The 14701-nt window shown below is 35.5% G+C and overlaps 1 protein-coding gene across 2 annotated transcripts in view; it reads right to left on the reverse strand.

Moving 5' to 3' along the window:
- NSMAF (neutral sphingomyelinase activation associated factor) overlaps nt 1–14701 on the reverse strand; it is a 54340-nt gene that overhangs the window by 9108 nt on the left and 30531 nt on the right. The window contains exons 12-23 of one of the 2 annotated variants that reach the window (XM_079116622.1): nt 13638–13746; nt 11499–11675; nt 10391–10470; nt 9793–9883; nt 9636–9699; nt 8702–8753; nt 8490–8610; nt 7967–8098; nt 6877–6919; nt 6411–6574; nt 4924–5023; nt 3299–3357 (exon numbers count right to left, since the gene is read on the reverse strand). In XM_079116622.1, coding sequence (XP_078972748.1) covers nt 3299–3357; nt 4924–5023; nt 6411–6574; nt 6877–6919; nt 7967–8098; nt 8490–8610; nt 8702–8753; nt 9636–9699; nt 9793–9883; nt 10391–10470; nt 11499–11675; nt 13638–13746 — 1192 coding nt within the window. Of the gene's footprint in view, nt 1–3298; nt 3358–4923; nt 5033–6410; nt 6575–6876; nt 6920–7966; nt 8099–8489; nt 8611–8701; nt 8754–9635; nt 9700–9792; nt 9884–10390; nt 10471–11498; nt 11676–13637; nt 13747–14701 lie in introns of both variants that reach the window. The other variant, XM_079116621.1, reaches the window with a different exon arrangement.

A 14701-nucleotide genomic window follows, 5' to 3' on the forward strand; every position in this document is an offset into this window, starting at 1 on the left:
TTTGGGTGTGTATCCATGTCCTCTACTCTGTACCATTGATCTACCTGTCTATTTTGGTGCCAATACCATGCCATTTTTGTTACTAATGCTTTGTAGTATAGTTGAAGTTCTGGTATTGCGATATCCCTGTTTCATTCTTCCTGCTAAGGATTGCTTTAGCTATTCTGGGTTTCTTATTCTTCCAGATGAATTTCATGATTGCTTGCTCTATTCCCGTAAGGTACATCATTGGGATTTTAATTGGAATTGCATTGAATCTGTATAGCACTTTTGGTAGTATGGCCATTTTGACAATATTAATTCTGCCTATCCAAGGACTTGGGAGATCTTTCCATCTTCTAAGGTCTTCCTCAATTTCTTTATTCAATGTTTTATAGTTTTCATCATAGAGATCTTTTACCTCTTTGGTTAGATTGATTCCCAAGTATTTTATTGTGTTTGAGGCTGTTGCAAATGGAGTTGTTTTCCTCATTTCCCTTTCAGATGTTTCATCGCTTGCGTATAAAAATGCTTTAGATTTATGCGTGTTGATTTTATAGCCTGCTATTTTGCTGAATTCATTGATGAGATCTAGAAGTTTTCTGGAGGAGTTTTTTGGATCCTCTAAATATAGAATCATGTCATTAGCAAATAGTGACAGCTTAAGTTCCTCTTTTCCTATTTGTATGCCTTTAATTTCTTTAGTCTGTCTAATTGCTCTGGCTAGAGTTTTGAGGACAATGTTGAATAGAAGTGGTGAAAGAGGACATCCCTGTCTTGTTCCCATTTTTAAAGGAAATGGTTTCAGTTTTTCTCCATTAAGAATGATGTTGGCCATGGGCTTAGAATAAATAGCCTTTACAATGTTCAGGTATGTTCCTCCTATCCCTATTTTTTCTAGTGTTTTGAGCATGAAAGGGTGTTGTATTTTGTCAAATGCTTTTGCTGTATCAATTGAAATAACCATATGATTCTTATCCTTAAGTCTATTGACATGATGGATTACATTTATTGATTTACGGATGTTAAACCATCCTTGCATTCCAGGGATGAACCAGCAGCAATGCGAAGAGAGAGCCTACAGAGTGGGAGAAAATCTTTGCGCTCATACTTCAGATAGAGCACTAATTTCCAGAATATATAAAGAACTCAAAAAACTCTACACCAAGAATACAAATAACCCAATCAACAAATGGGCTAAGGATATGAACAGATACTTCACAGAAGAAGATCTACAAGCAATCAACAAACATATGAAAAAATGTTCACCGTCTTTAGTAATAAGAGAAATGCAAATCAAAACTACCCTAAGATTCCATCTCACCCCAATTAGAATGGTGATTATCAAGAATACAAGCAACAGTAGGTGTTGGCAAGGATGTGGGGAGAAAGGTACACTCATACACTGCTGGTGGGGCTGCAAATTAGTGCAGCAACTCTGGAAAGCAGTATGGAGATTCCTCAGAAAACTTGGAATGGAACCACCATTTGACCCAGCTATCCCACTCCTTGGCCTATACCTAAAGGACTGAAATCAGCATACTATAGAGATACAGCCACAACAATGTTCATAGCTGCTCAATTCACTATAGCCAGATTGTGGAAGCAACCTAGATGCCCTTCAATTGATGAATGGATAAAGAAACTGTGGTATATATATACAATGGAATATTACTCAGCTATAAAGAATAATAAAATTATGGCATTTGCAGGCAAATGGATGAAATTGGAGAATATCATGCTAAGTGAGATAAGCCGATCTCAAAAAACCAAAGGACGAATGATCTCACTGATAAGCGGATGATGACACATAATGGGGGGGTCGAAGTGAGGCAAGATTGGAGGAAGGAGGGACTGTATAGAGGGAAAAGAGGAGTGGGAAGGGGGGGAGGAAAGAAACAGAATGAATCAAACAACATTACCCTATGTAAATGTATGATTACACAAATGGTATGCTGTTACTCCATGTACAAACAGAAACAACATGTATCCCATTTGTTTACAATAAAAATACCTTAAAATAAAAAAATAAAAATAAAAATAAATTATTTTTAGGGCCTTAAAAAAAAAAGAATTACCCTGTCTATAAATAAAATACAAAATGGGGCTGGGAATGTGGCTCATTGGTTGAGTGCCCCTGAGATTAATTCCTGGTACCAAAAGAAAAAAAAAAAAAAATCATCTCTGGCACTGTAATGTTGGCAAACTCAGCAAGTGGAAATCCTGGCAAAACATGGACTGCTTCGCTCTACCACAGCACCGTCTCAGGACTCTGATCTGGCCGGTGTGGGTCTTGCATGTGATGTTCCTTAGGGTCTACAGTACCAACATTTTCTATTTTGTAGAAAATTCTGTTTTATAAAATCTGAGAATATATTTGGAGAAGTTAATGAAATCCTACAGACCATAAACCATGGAAACAGAACCTGAGTACTGATGCACCTGGAAGTGTTTAGTTGGATATGATTACTTGATGGATGAAAAACGTAATCCTATTATAAGTAAGGACTAAAGAACAAGTAGCCTCATTAAAAACAGTTGCTCAGTTTTTCAGACTGGTTTTCTTATCACTGAAGCAGGACAGCTGAAGTATTACCCTTTTTACCTTCATATCTTCTAGGGTGCCAACTGAGGCTCTGAACATAACAGGGACAGGACACACTTTGATTAATTATATAATTACACAGACTACCAGGGAAACAAAGAAATGCACAGCAAGAAATCCATTTTGTTATTTAAGATCAAGATGGCCGAACTGTAATGTATCATTGAAAAACAGTTGTAAGTTTTATCAATAAGTCATGTCAGGGGTTTTTAGAATTTTGACATGGTATAGCCACATTAGCAATATATGAATTCAATTTCAAGTTAAATCCTACAAAAAAACCCCATCCCAAACAGATATATGCTGCATGACAATAGTAAGAAATGTAACAGCAAATCTGTACTTCCACGTGCTAATGCACACACTTATGTCTGGTACAGCACGACACTCTACCATCCCTTTCTAGGCTGATGCACAGTCAGCAAGCAGACCTGGCATGTCTCCATGGCAGGTGGTAAAGATCCCCACCAAACATGAACATGGGTAAAAGACTCTGTCCTATATCTTCATTCTGGGAAAACTTATCAACAACAGAAAGGTATTTCATTTTGTGTTTGACTACAATGAAATTTTCCGTAATATATTACAAACAAATTGTTCCAAATCTATTTTATATGGAGGCAGCATATGCAAGTAGAGTGTTCAACCAGTAGATAAAGAAATGTGGATGCTTTATGAATCTATTTAAACCTCTTTTTGGGTAGGAAAACATACCTTGTGATGTTGTAAAAACTGAAGACCCATTGCAAGAGACTGCTATCCCTGTGACTGCCCTGTTTAAAAATAAAGTTTTATAAATTACTATCAGCCATGTACTCAGACATCTGCTGTGTTCCAAGTCCTTAATTTACTTTCACTAAGTTACTTAATTTTTTCTTTGAACCTTGTCTGCTGGATCTGTACAGCATATACCTGCCATTACCAGATCACTGTTTGGCAATATCTGTCTTTGATCTGATGATACCTTGTGGCCAGAAAACATTCCCATTCATTCTTAGCTTTCCAAGCTGACAGGATCACTGTTGAACATGTTTCTGACAGTTTTTGACAAATGGAAAATGCTTCTCCTTCAATCCTACCTTATTTGACCATCACCAAAATAACTGAACCTCCTCTTTATAATCACCTCGCTTGTGTCATTTCCAAATCCAATTTCCCTGGCATCTGGTCTGTCAAGAATGACACAATTATCTGGTTCTAGCATGTCCTCCTAGATGACATTCAAGAGTCATTAAACATCACATGAATGAACACTAGAGGTTTATTCATGTCCTGCATTATAAGGTCCCTTTCTACATGCTATTTGGATAAGTTGAGAAAAGAAATGCCATCGTTAAAATAATAAACAGGATAGAACTAGTTATTTCTTTTCAGAATGCTTCTGGGTTTGAGCCATGCACCTGAAGCCAGGCATACAGCATGTACAGGTCCACCCATGAACAATGGCATATGCAGTCACCAAACTGTCAGGCTGTTGATGGCCATGGAGCAGGACCCTGGACTCCCAGGCCTGGGTTTTCTTCCTGCAGCAGGGTGGGCCAGGCTAGGTTAGTGCTTCTCAAACCTTCCTACAGGAGTACAGGGAACACACACATCCCCTCTGCGTCCAAGCAAACCCCATTTCTTTGAAGTACAGATATTATTTTAAAATTCATATGATCTTTGCAATGTTCTCTGTGTATACACTAATATTTGTTATAATATTTTTAAAAGAGGCATTTCCCCCTATATTACCAGTAAATTCGACATTTGAGGAAGACAGATCATGCTTCTCCTGGTATTTCATCACATTCATGGCCACCACATTAACACATATTTATGAGTATTCTACACATTCTAATCCTGTACCAAAGACAGTTTAGTAACAAATGATTTTTAAGGACTACCAGCATAATAATAGTAATAAAAAGCTTCACATAATGGGTGGTATCCCACTGTTTTAGCAAAAAAATTTGGCATAAAATCTGCAATGACCATGCAGTGAAATCCAGTTAACTTTAGATGAGCAACAATTCTAGGGGTAGTGTGTTCAGTTTGAGAAGTACAAAACCATTTCTTGTCTTCAGACTTCAACTCATGTTACAGATCGACAGATGGCAGGAATAGCAGCATGAGCTGAGGGGGGCCAGCACACATCATTTTGTGCCAAAAGTTTTCACTTGCTACATCAACTTTAGGTGGCAGATCATTATAGACATTAGGGTGGGGGGAGGATAAAAAGCAACCAAGACAACATTGAAAGCAAACTTTCCCCCCACAACTCAGTTTAAAACATTCAATCCCATGTCAGGACTTTCACAATAACTATAGGCTGCAGAGAAGCATGGAGATATCCTTACTCTTTGTGGATTTTATACTGCTCATGTAACTGCAGTTTGGTGATGTTATTCCAGGCCAGTGTTTTGCTTTCTTCGGTCAGATCTTCAAAAGACTCTTCACCTGGGGAGACTACATTAAATCATTGCTGAGTCAACTAAATCAGACAGCTGCATCCTATTCATGTTATTATCTATGAAAATTAAACCACCAGGAAAACAAAACACCTCATAAAATCGTAATTGCTTTCAAATGTACTTGTTAGATATAGCCCCATGTTAGATAAGGAAAGAAATCGTGTAGAGAAAGATGAAAAGGTACCTTTGAATACTATAGTCTTCCAAAATTTGCAAAGCTTTTACTTGCCTACTGACTTATGAATTTCTGGAAATATAAGAATTAGTAACCATTTCCTTATCAGCAATTTTTGCAAAAACCTGGCCACTGCCTAAGAATGCTGAAGTTTTATTTTGTTTTTGAGGTGGAGGAGGAGAGAAGAAATCAACACAAGGGTTTCAGAATAGAAGAAATGCTTTCACTTCCGCTTTAAGAAATGCTGGAGCAATCACACTTCAAAGCAATCACATGACACGGTTACAATTGGTGACTAAGCAGAGCACAGGGTGAAACAGTATCACAAGATAATCCTATGGTCTTATGACTTAACCCAGTGAAACACACAGAACATCTTAAAGAAGTGCACTGAGCTACCCCTGGGTCAAGTAACTCCTGTAAGCTGTTCCTCCAGTCTTAAGACTGTGAGCCTGAGAAGCCTGGATGTGTTTGGGGAGAGACCGAATTGGAGATAAAATGAGATGTAGTGAATTTGCTGCCAAGGTGCCATATGGTACCACACAGGTCCTCCTCAGGGGTTGTGCGCTGAGGATCTCTCATGTCAGATATAAAACACACATAACTGGCTGAAGGTACGGTGATGGTTCCTTCCTTTCCAAATATTAAGTAGGAGAAGTGGGTCAAGTTCATTTCAGCACCTAGCATATGCCTGAACAGAAAACTCTGTACCTGTCTATCAAAAGTTACATAACAAAAAAGAAATAAAGAAACAGAGCAGTTTGAATTTGAGATTTGTATGTGGGTTTGGTAAGGAATTAGGGGTGGAGGAAGCCATGGTGGGGGCTTTAAGTAAGAATATGTGAACTGCTCAGCAATGAACAGCAGCTTGTAAAACAGAAAAGAAAGGGACTAACAGCACAAAATACATCCAAGTCTTACTCAAATTACCAGAAAATAAAAGTGTTTATCTTAAAGTTAACAGTTAAAAAAAAAAAAAAAAAGCCAGGATAGAAGAAAAACAAACATCTTCCTCTCAGTGCTGGGGATTGAACCAAGGTCTTCCGCATGCTAGGCAAGTTATCTACCATTGAGCTGCACCTCCAGCCCCTGAGAAACAAACATCTCTAAGCAGTTCATCTCCTCTTCAGAATCTTCAGAAACATCTTAAACACAAAGGAGAAACAGAAGGTGCTCACAGTCTTTTTATGAAACTTACCTGGGGAATCTACCATGGAAGCATTATAACTGGAGGTCTGGGACAAACTTTTAAATTTGGGGGTGATCCTTCGAGGATGCGGTGTCACAAACAGTTGTTTTGGTGTCTGCCCAAATTCTAAGATTTGAGTTAGCATGGCTACTTTCTCATCAGGATCCTCAATGCTTTAGAACAGAACACAAATAATGCAGTGAACCACCAGGTTCAAGATCCCTGAAAGCACATATTTTAAATAATGCAGATCAACAGGAGAGATTAATCCTCAAATAATAATAGCAACTATGGGCCAGGACTATCTAAGCCTCATCACAACCTTTAAATTATTTTATAACTAACATAATGGTGAAGGCAAGACAGAAATTATTTTAAAATTTCCATACTTTAACACTCTCAAATAACTACATTAATAATTCAGGTAGAGATATTTTATAACTCTTATAGAAATGCCTTATAGACATTTAAGTACCTGTTCAAGTCTACGCCTCCTTCATAGGTCAGGGGATGAAATACTGAAAGAGAGATGTAAACACTATTTAAAGATGTACTATTTAGGTATACTATTCACACCCTGTTCAGAATTTAAACAAGCAATCTAACAACTTAAAACTGTATTCAAAGAGACTGATTTGCACTTGGCAAAACATACTACTATAAACTGAGTAAATATTAACTTGAACTATTATCTGTTGATGAACAAAAATCTAATTGGCTGATTAGTTGACTTGTTATCTTAGTGTATCTCAGTCAGCATTATTTTCTCCTTAAGGGGAGCCTGAGTCAGTGTTTAGTCTGAGACTGCACTTCCATATGAGAACTGAGGTCTGAATTTCCAGCTTCAGTTTCTTGTTATTGACACAGAAAGGTGGAGTAAGATAAGCACAGAAGCTGAAGAGGAGGTATACTGTGGCTACTTTCTTTCTGTTTAATTAAAAAGAAACTCTGGGGCCCTTCATAAGAATTGAGGTTGCTGTTCTATCCAATTTTACTAAGTTTTAATTGACATTATTAAATGGGATGGAAAGTACAGTAAGCCCTCTGTATCTGTGGATTTCGCATCTGTGGATTCAACCAACTGCATATATTTGAAAGAAAGAACTGCATCTATACTAAACAGGTACAGGATTTTTTCTTTTATTATTCTCTAAACAATATAACAGTTATTTACACAGAATTTACATTGTATTTGGTGTTATAAGTAATCTAGAGATGATTTAAATATGCAGGATGACGTATGTAAGGTTATTTGCAAACACAACACCATTTTACATAAGGAACTCTTAACCATCCACAGGTTTTGGTAACCACAGGGGGTCCTGGAACCAATTACCCATAGATACCAAGGGATCACTGAGACCACAGTGCAGCAGTTGTTGTTTAGGCAAAAGCCCTACCTCCTTGGTTACTCTGTATCTAACCCAGTCATGGAGCCAGTGACCACTATTTTTTGATATAAGATGCTTCTGCTAAAGAAATGTTTGATTGCTCTAACCTTATTTTTCTTTGTTTGCTTTCCTCCTCAATAAAACCTAATTGAAATTTTAATGAATATAACATACCATTATGGGCCCCAACAGCATCATTCCCTTTTTGCTTGTAGCCAAATATCAGATCAATCCATTCATGGAGATGCTCTGATACATAATTGCTTTCCAGTGCATCCTTGCTCTTCTGGAGAAAGTCCTCAGGACCTATCAAATTAGACTCAATCAAAACCTGATGCAGACTCCATCACATTTACTCTCTTTTGTCTGTCTCTATGCAAATCAAACTTCTAGGATAGGCAGGAGGTGTATATTTCTTAATGAGATTTTCCCTCCCACATGAAATGTACATTTTGTGGGGAGAGGGAAGAGGGAAGTGGTAAGAATCATTTTTCCAATCTTTAGTTCTCTCAAATACATATGAATGTTTTTATATCATAGACTCAGAATACTTCTGGATGGAACAGACTAAAGATATTGACTTATTTATAAAATAATACTGTTACTTTTAAAAACTGAAGCAAGAAAATAATGACACTGAAATTGCATTACTCGGTAAAGAATGTACATAACACAATCCCTACAAGAAGGTACTCACTTGAGGCCCACAGGGGAAGTTCTACATCATCAACCATCTGTCCTCCTTGTCTCTTCCCCAAATCCAACTTCAGACTATTGACTAAAAAGCTGACATCATCACCATAGAATTCTGGAATCAACTGAAAGTTCCAGGGGAAAAAAGAAAACAGTAACCTTTTTAATGAAGTTAGAAACTGCAAGCCCTGTGAATCATCAGTATGTACTGCTCACCTCTTTAAAATCTGTCGCACCATCCAAACAGTTTTTCCAGGTTTCTGCAATACTGAATATGGAAAAAAATCTCATGTTAAATCTGAGCTACAGAAATAGCAACAGCAGAGCTCCCTATGCACCCACCTATGCAACAACTACTGTTCTACTCTTTACTTATATGAACTCATTTTTCTCATTCACTCACAGTTCTCAACATCCACATGAGTGAATATCCCCCTTCAATGGAAGAGAAAATTGGGGCTCAAGGAGCTGATGTAACTTCTTTTGGGGTCACAGAGGGATGAGTGTGGAGTTTGAGTCCATACCATTAGACAACACACACACATACTGGACCCATTCAAGGATTAAAAGATCAGCCCAACTGTTTTAATAGCTCATTTAAAAGTATGTGTATAGACATAAACCAAAAGATTAACAATGACTATCATATCAGCATGGTGAGATTCCAAGTAAATTTACTTCTTTATGTTTTTATTTTTTAAAGGAAATATTACTGTAAATAATATTTCCCACCCTCATTTCCTGCCTTCAGAAAGTTAGAATCAATTTATAGCAGAATTAAGAATGATAAAATGTTGGAAACAATCTAAATGTCCAACGACAGAGAAAGATAGTTGAAATAATTTATGACATGTTAGAATGTGATATAATAATTTTTAAAATCACTATTTTAGAGAATAGCTAATAATATGGGGGAAATGTCAAGATCTAATAGGCTATAAAAAACCAGGAGAAAAATCTATATTTAAAATATGTTCTCTCATTTATATACACATTCATGCACATATATTTTGAAAAATCCTGAAAGGAAAAGTTATAAGAAATAGTGATTTTTAATATTCATGTTTTTGTTTATGTCTAGTATTTTAAAACAAACTCGCTGTGCATACGTAATCAAAATGTTAAAAATGGGGAGGCATTGATATCAAACCTGTTGAACATTCTATCTGCATTATCAAATCTTCCATTCTGTAGGCACAGCATATATTCTGGTGCTAGAGGGAAAAAAAATCAGGTTACGTCAGATCACAGAGACATTTCAGGAAGAAACATAAAATGTAACTCAGGGTAATGCTGAAGAATCTTACCAATTCTAACAAGATAAAATAGCACATAACCTGGGGAAGAGTAGTGACTTCCATACATGAACTTTGGTTCAGGCATTTCTTCGTAGCGTGTCTATAATATAGGAAGAAAAACAGTGCTAAGTGTTGGCTATAAAGTAGTAATTGACTCAGGTAAAAATCTAAGAGATCATGGCACAGATACATTACATTCTTTAATTTCCCTCTTAGATAGGAAAAACAGAAGTTTCTAAGAGGGAAGGAATAACTGTGACTAACAGCATTCCTGTCACAAAAATTTTGGTTTCCTTCACTTTGTGGTAACGGTGTTGGGGCTGGATGAAATAGACCTGATTTCATGCATCCCTTCTGCCATTTACCATTGAACGCCTTCATGAAAATAATTCGGTAAGTCTTAAACAGGTTACCCTCCTACTTCCTGAATTGTAGATCAAAAATGCAATTGGGGAACACTCATGGTGGAAAAGGGGTGAAAAACCACATAATGTAGGGTCTAGTGAGTCACTCCTGGTACACCTCCCCAAAGTCTGGGAGAAATGAATTTCAGTGACTGTGGAAACACAGGCTGTGGCTCACAAAACCAAGAACCCCCCTCCAGTACCAGCAGTCTCTCCAGACGTTCCTTATTCAAGGCTCCCACAGGCTTACTAAGGTCACGAAAGGTTCCTGGATTTGACAAATCTGTAGATATGAACAAATAACTTCAGCTTATGCCATCATCCTATTAAATTGATTCAAATTCACACTTTTATTTTTACAATAGTTTTTTAAAACAATCAATATAAATTCATAAGAAGTACAGCATTTGTTATTTATAAAGCTATCATAAAAAGGTTAGCAAAATCCATATAAGAGTAACAGCGTTGACAAAAATCAATAAAATTGATTTTTTTAAAAAAAGGTTTCTAAAAACAAAAAAACTGTACTCTAAGTAAAACAAGAAGAAATTAAAGAAACATAAAAAGTAATTCTATCAAGACGTCTTTCCTATGTTTGGATGACAGTGAATATTATTATTCTGTGATATTAGCATAATTTGAAAACTAGGGACCTGAATATTATGAGATATAAATTTTCATATTCCTAAAAATTTTTTTATCTCTTTCCATGACAAAGGTTCAATTTAGTGAACTGTCAAAAGGAACTCATTGTTCCACAATGTATAATTAAAAAAATTTACATAATAAAATTACAATGTGATTACATTTTTAATAATTTGAGGGAGCAAAAAAAAGTACATAGACCACAAAGTTAAAATGGTTATGTCTCAGTTATACAAATATGGATGATTTCTATTTCCTTCTTTGATTAAATATTACCTAATAAAGAGTTAAATTTCTTTTGGTAATCACCATTTTCAAAATGAATTTTAAAATAATAAGATGAACTGAGTCAAGATTTTCAATGAAAAGCTTAAATATTTCAAACTTGGTATTTATAGAAAACAATATTAACACCAGATAAAAATTACACACATATTTTCTGTGTCTCCTTCAAGAGATATGGTGGAAAAAACATTTATATGACTTATGGAACATTTATCCAGTATCTTGGAATAGAAATTGGTGATGTTAAGTAATAAAACTGTAATGAGTTCTAATTTGCTCATGTATGACATCACAATTCTAAAGTAGAATTGTTTCCTTTAAAAACAATAAAGAACGACTGCTGCCAACTAAGTTCTATCAAAACCCATGCATAGCATTTACCTAGTTCTGAGCTGTAATAATCACTGATTACCCATGGAAACACGGGATACTGGGAGAGGTCATTGCAGCTGCGGTCAGCCAGGTTGTTGAGGTGGAGGAGGTACTGGTAGTTGGAAAGGTGCCCCCGCTGCCACTGCAGCATGTAGCTCTCAGCAGTGTGCTCTGCCATGTGGTGCTCTGAAGGAAGAAAGGCCCAGAGTCTGTCACTTCACTCTGCAAATGGCTGGCTGGCATTCACTTAGTATGTAAAAACTACATGCTTAAAATGTAGACCCTCCCACAAATTTCTGAAACATGTTTTAAGAAAAAGAAAAGTAGGCTGTTGATTTGTTTTCACAAAGCAGTAGCTGAACTGAACATGAGTATCTCTACGATCTAGGAGGGTAAGTTATTAAATATACTGAGCTACTAGTATCTAACCATAAAAATATAATATAACCTAAACAAATATAAAATTACAGAGCAAATATATAAATATTAAAAGGCAACCAGATATTTATACAATAAATAATAAACGATCATTCCAAATGTGCTGAGTTCTAGTGCATTTTTAAAACCAGTGGTCATTTGTGAAGGTTTATTATCTTCACTTTTTATGGAATCAGAAAAAAAAAACTATCCTTTGGTTTTCTTTTAGATCTGGAAGAGGTATACTAATACTAATCAGTCAACAATTACATATCATGTACATGAGGACTAAGAAAAAGAAAAGAAACTGTTAAAGAAAAAAAAAATTTTGGCAGGAGGACCAATTCTCAAACCGGAAGAACCAGAGAGGCCTCTGACTGCAAAAATGGAATCGCAGATAACATGTACCAATGAGAACTTTAGTCTCACAGCGTGGAACAAACCAACTGTCCTCCTACAAGTAGGGTTTTCATTTTGTTCAGAAAATTCTGCTATCAGTTTTTTACTGGATGCAATTAAATCAAGCAATTGAATTCATGTTAATTTGATATTCATATTTACTTTTAACAAGTATCTTTTCCAATCAGATACTAGGAAAGGGCTTCAAAAATCAAAATTCTCCCCCTCCCCTTTTGCCACTTCTGAAAAAGTACAATCTTAGGAAAAAATTCAAAGGGAACTGAAGGCTTGAGAGAAGACAGATGTTTTAGATCATGGAAAGGTTTTTGACTTGGTATTTTAGGATTCATCATGGAAGCTGATTTTTTTGCTGTAGTCTTATTATAATTAGAAAAAAATAAAATAAAATAATTCAGGAACCAAAAAATAAAAGCAAACTTTGTAGCAAAGCTTAGACATGTATTAAGTTCACTTAAATAGTTCAATGAATTAAAAAAATGTAATTATAAACCTAATGTAAAATAATATATACTCCTTTTTGCAAGCAAACTATCCTTCTTTGAGTGTAAATTCAATTGGTAAGGGAAAATGTACTTCACTATGTATCTCATAAATGGATACACTGTATGCTAGAAGAACAAACAAAATTAAGATAGTATTAGTAAAACCCCAACATTCATTTTTAAAAATCATTCTAGTAATCTAGCAACTTTGTAAATAATAAGTTTATTTTAGTAATGCAACTTATTAAAAAAAGCATATGCTCGATAAGAAAAATACAGGTGTCCCTCTGATAGAGGCAAGGAAATTCAATAAAGGTTAAGCAATCATCATTAATGAAAAGTGATTTTTAGTCTGACGGTGCTATATCAGAAGGTTTATGTGATCCTTCTGTGTGGTTTTGCAGCTCTGTGATTAAGACCAAAATCAGTGATCACAATCATATCACTGGATACATCACTGTCTCACATTAAGAAATTCAGTCCTGGTTTTCATAAACTACCATAAGACATGACAGTATAAAAAATACTTGGGAAGATTCATTATAATCTATTCAAGTTGGAGATCATTAAAATAGTAAAAACATTTAAACACATTTATCAAGATTTTTAAAAATACTCAAGTGGAATGAACTATTACCAAAATGAATGTATATATCCCTCAGTTTTTAAGATATTATTTTGACAACTATAGTTACTGATGAGAAGTAAGTAGCACCAATGGGGAGGTGGTTCTAGATAGAGCATCTTTCTCCTCCTTGGTGCTATCCCAGCTCCTCAGGAGTTAAACCACCTTCACATGAAAAGACAAGATGAAGGGTGAACAGCAAACCTAGGTATGTGGCAATGTAAAAATAGAGGTCATCTCGATCTTGAGGCTCATAGAATTTCAGGTAGATGTCAGAACACAGATTGTCTTCTGTGCAGAACACTTCCAGGCCCTGTAATTCAGAAACAAAAGAGTAGAACAAATGGTACCAGGCTTATCTTGCAATCCCAGAGTAAGTGCCTAATTACAAAAACTTTTCAGTCACATATCTGTATTTTTGATTTTTACAACTTGTTTTCCACCTATAATTTGACTCAAGGATACAGATATGTCTCTCTATATTTATGTATGTTGTATTTATAAACTTCCTGAGAATAGCACATGCATTTCAAGTAAACTATAAAATTCTCTTTGGTGTTGAATGCTTGCATTGATAATACCTTTCATGAACTTATTACTTTGAAATTCAAAATTAACTTATCCATGCCTTCAAGATCTTTTTCAGACACATAAATTTAGCTTTCTCTACAAATAATTATGTATATTTAACAAAGTGGTAACTGAGTAACCCATTCAATTAATAAAGTACAATTATTTTTCAGAAAACTATGAGCTTTATAAATATTGTGCAGACAAGGGGATTTAGGGCAGGAACGGACTAAAGATGAATGACCAGACATGTTCTAGGTTCAAATTCAGGTTTTCTTCATTTACTAGCTAGGAAACTTAGGAAGCTAATTCTTTAAATCTCAATTTCTTTATTATTAAAATATAAGATCATTCACCTCACAGAGATTATCATGGCAAATGACAAAGAAGGCACTTAATCAGTATTTATTTCTTCTCTATCTGACTGATCTCTATACTCAGAGAAGGAGATTTTTAACAGTATCTGTTTACCTGATTCTCTATTACCACTGGAAAGGCAGTGTAAAGTAGTATCAGTATTTACATAGGCAGCAAAAGTTATATTTCACAATTTGAAAACACAGAAAATGAGAATTAAAATTCCACAATACTTCTGTAATGAAGTCACTGGTTGATCTTCCAAGGAGAAAATAAAATAACTATATATTGATGTAACATCGAAATACCTTCAGTAAGGAATGGTTTCTAAAGTAAGTAAG

Source organism: Sciurus vulgaris, assembly GCF_902686455.1.
Source record: "Sciurus vulgaris genome assembly, chromosome: 1".
NCBI classification, from domain to species: Eukaryota; Metazoa; Chordata; class Mammalia; order Rodentia; family Sciuridae; genus Sciurus; species Sciurus vulgaris.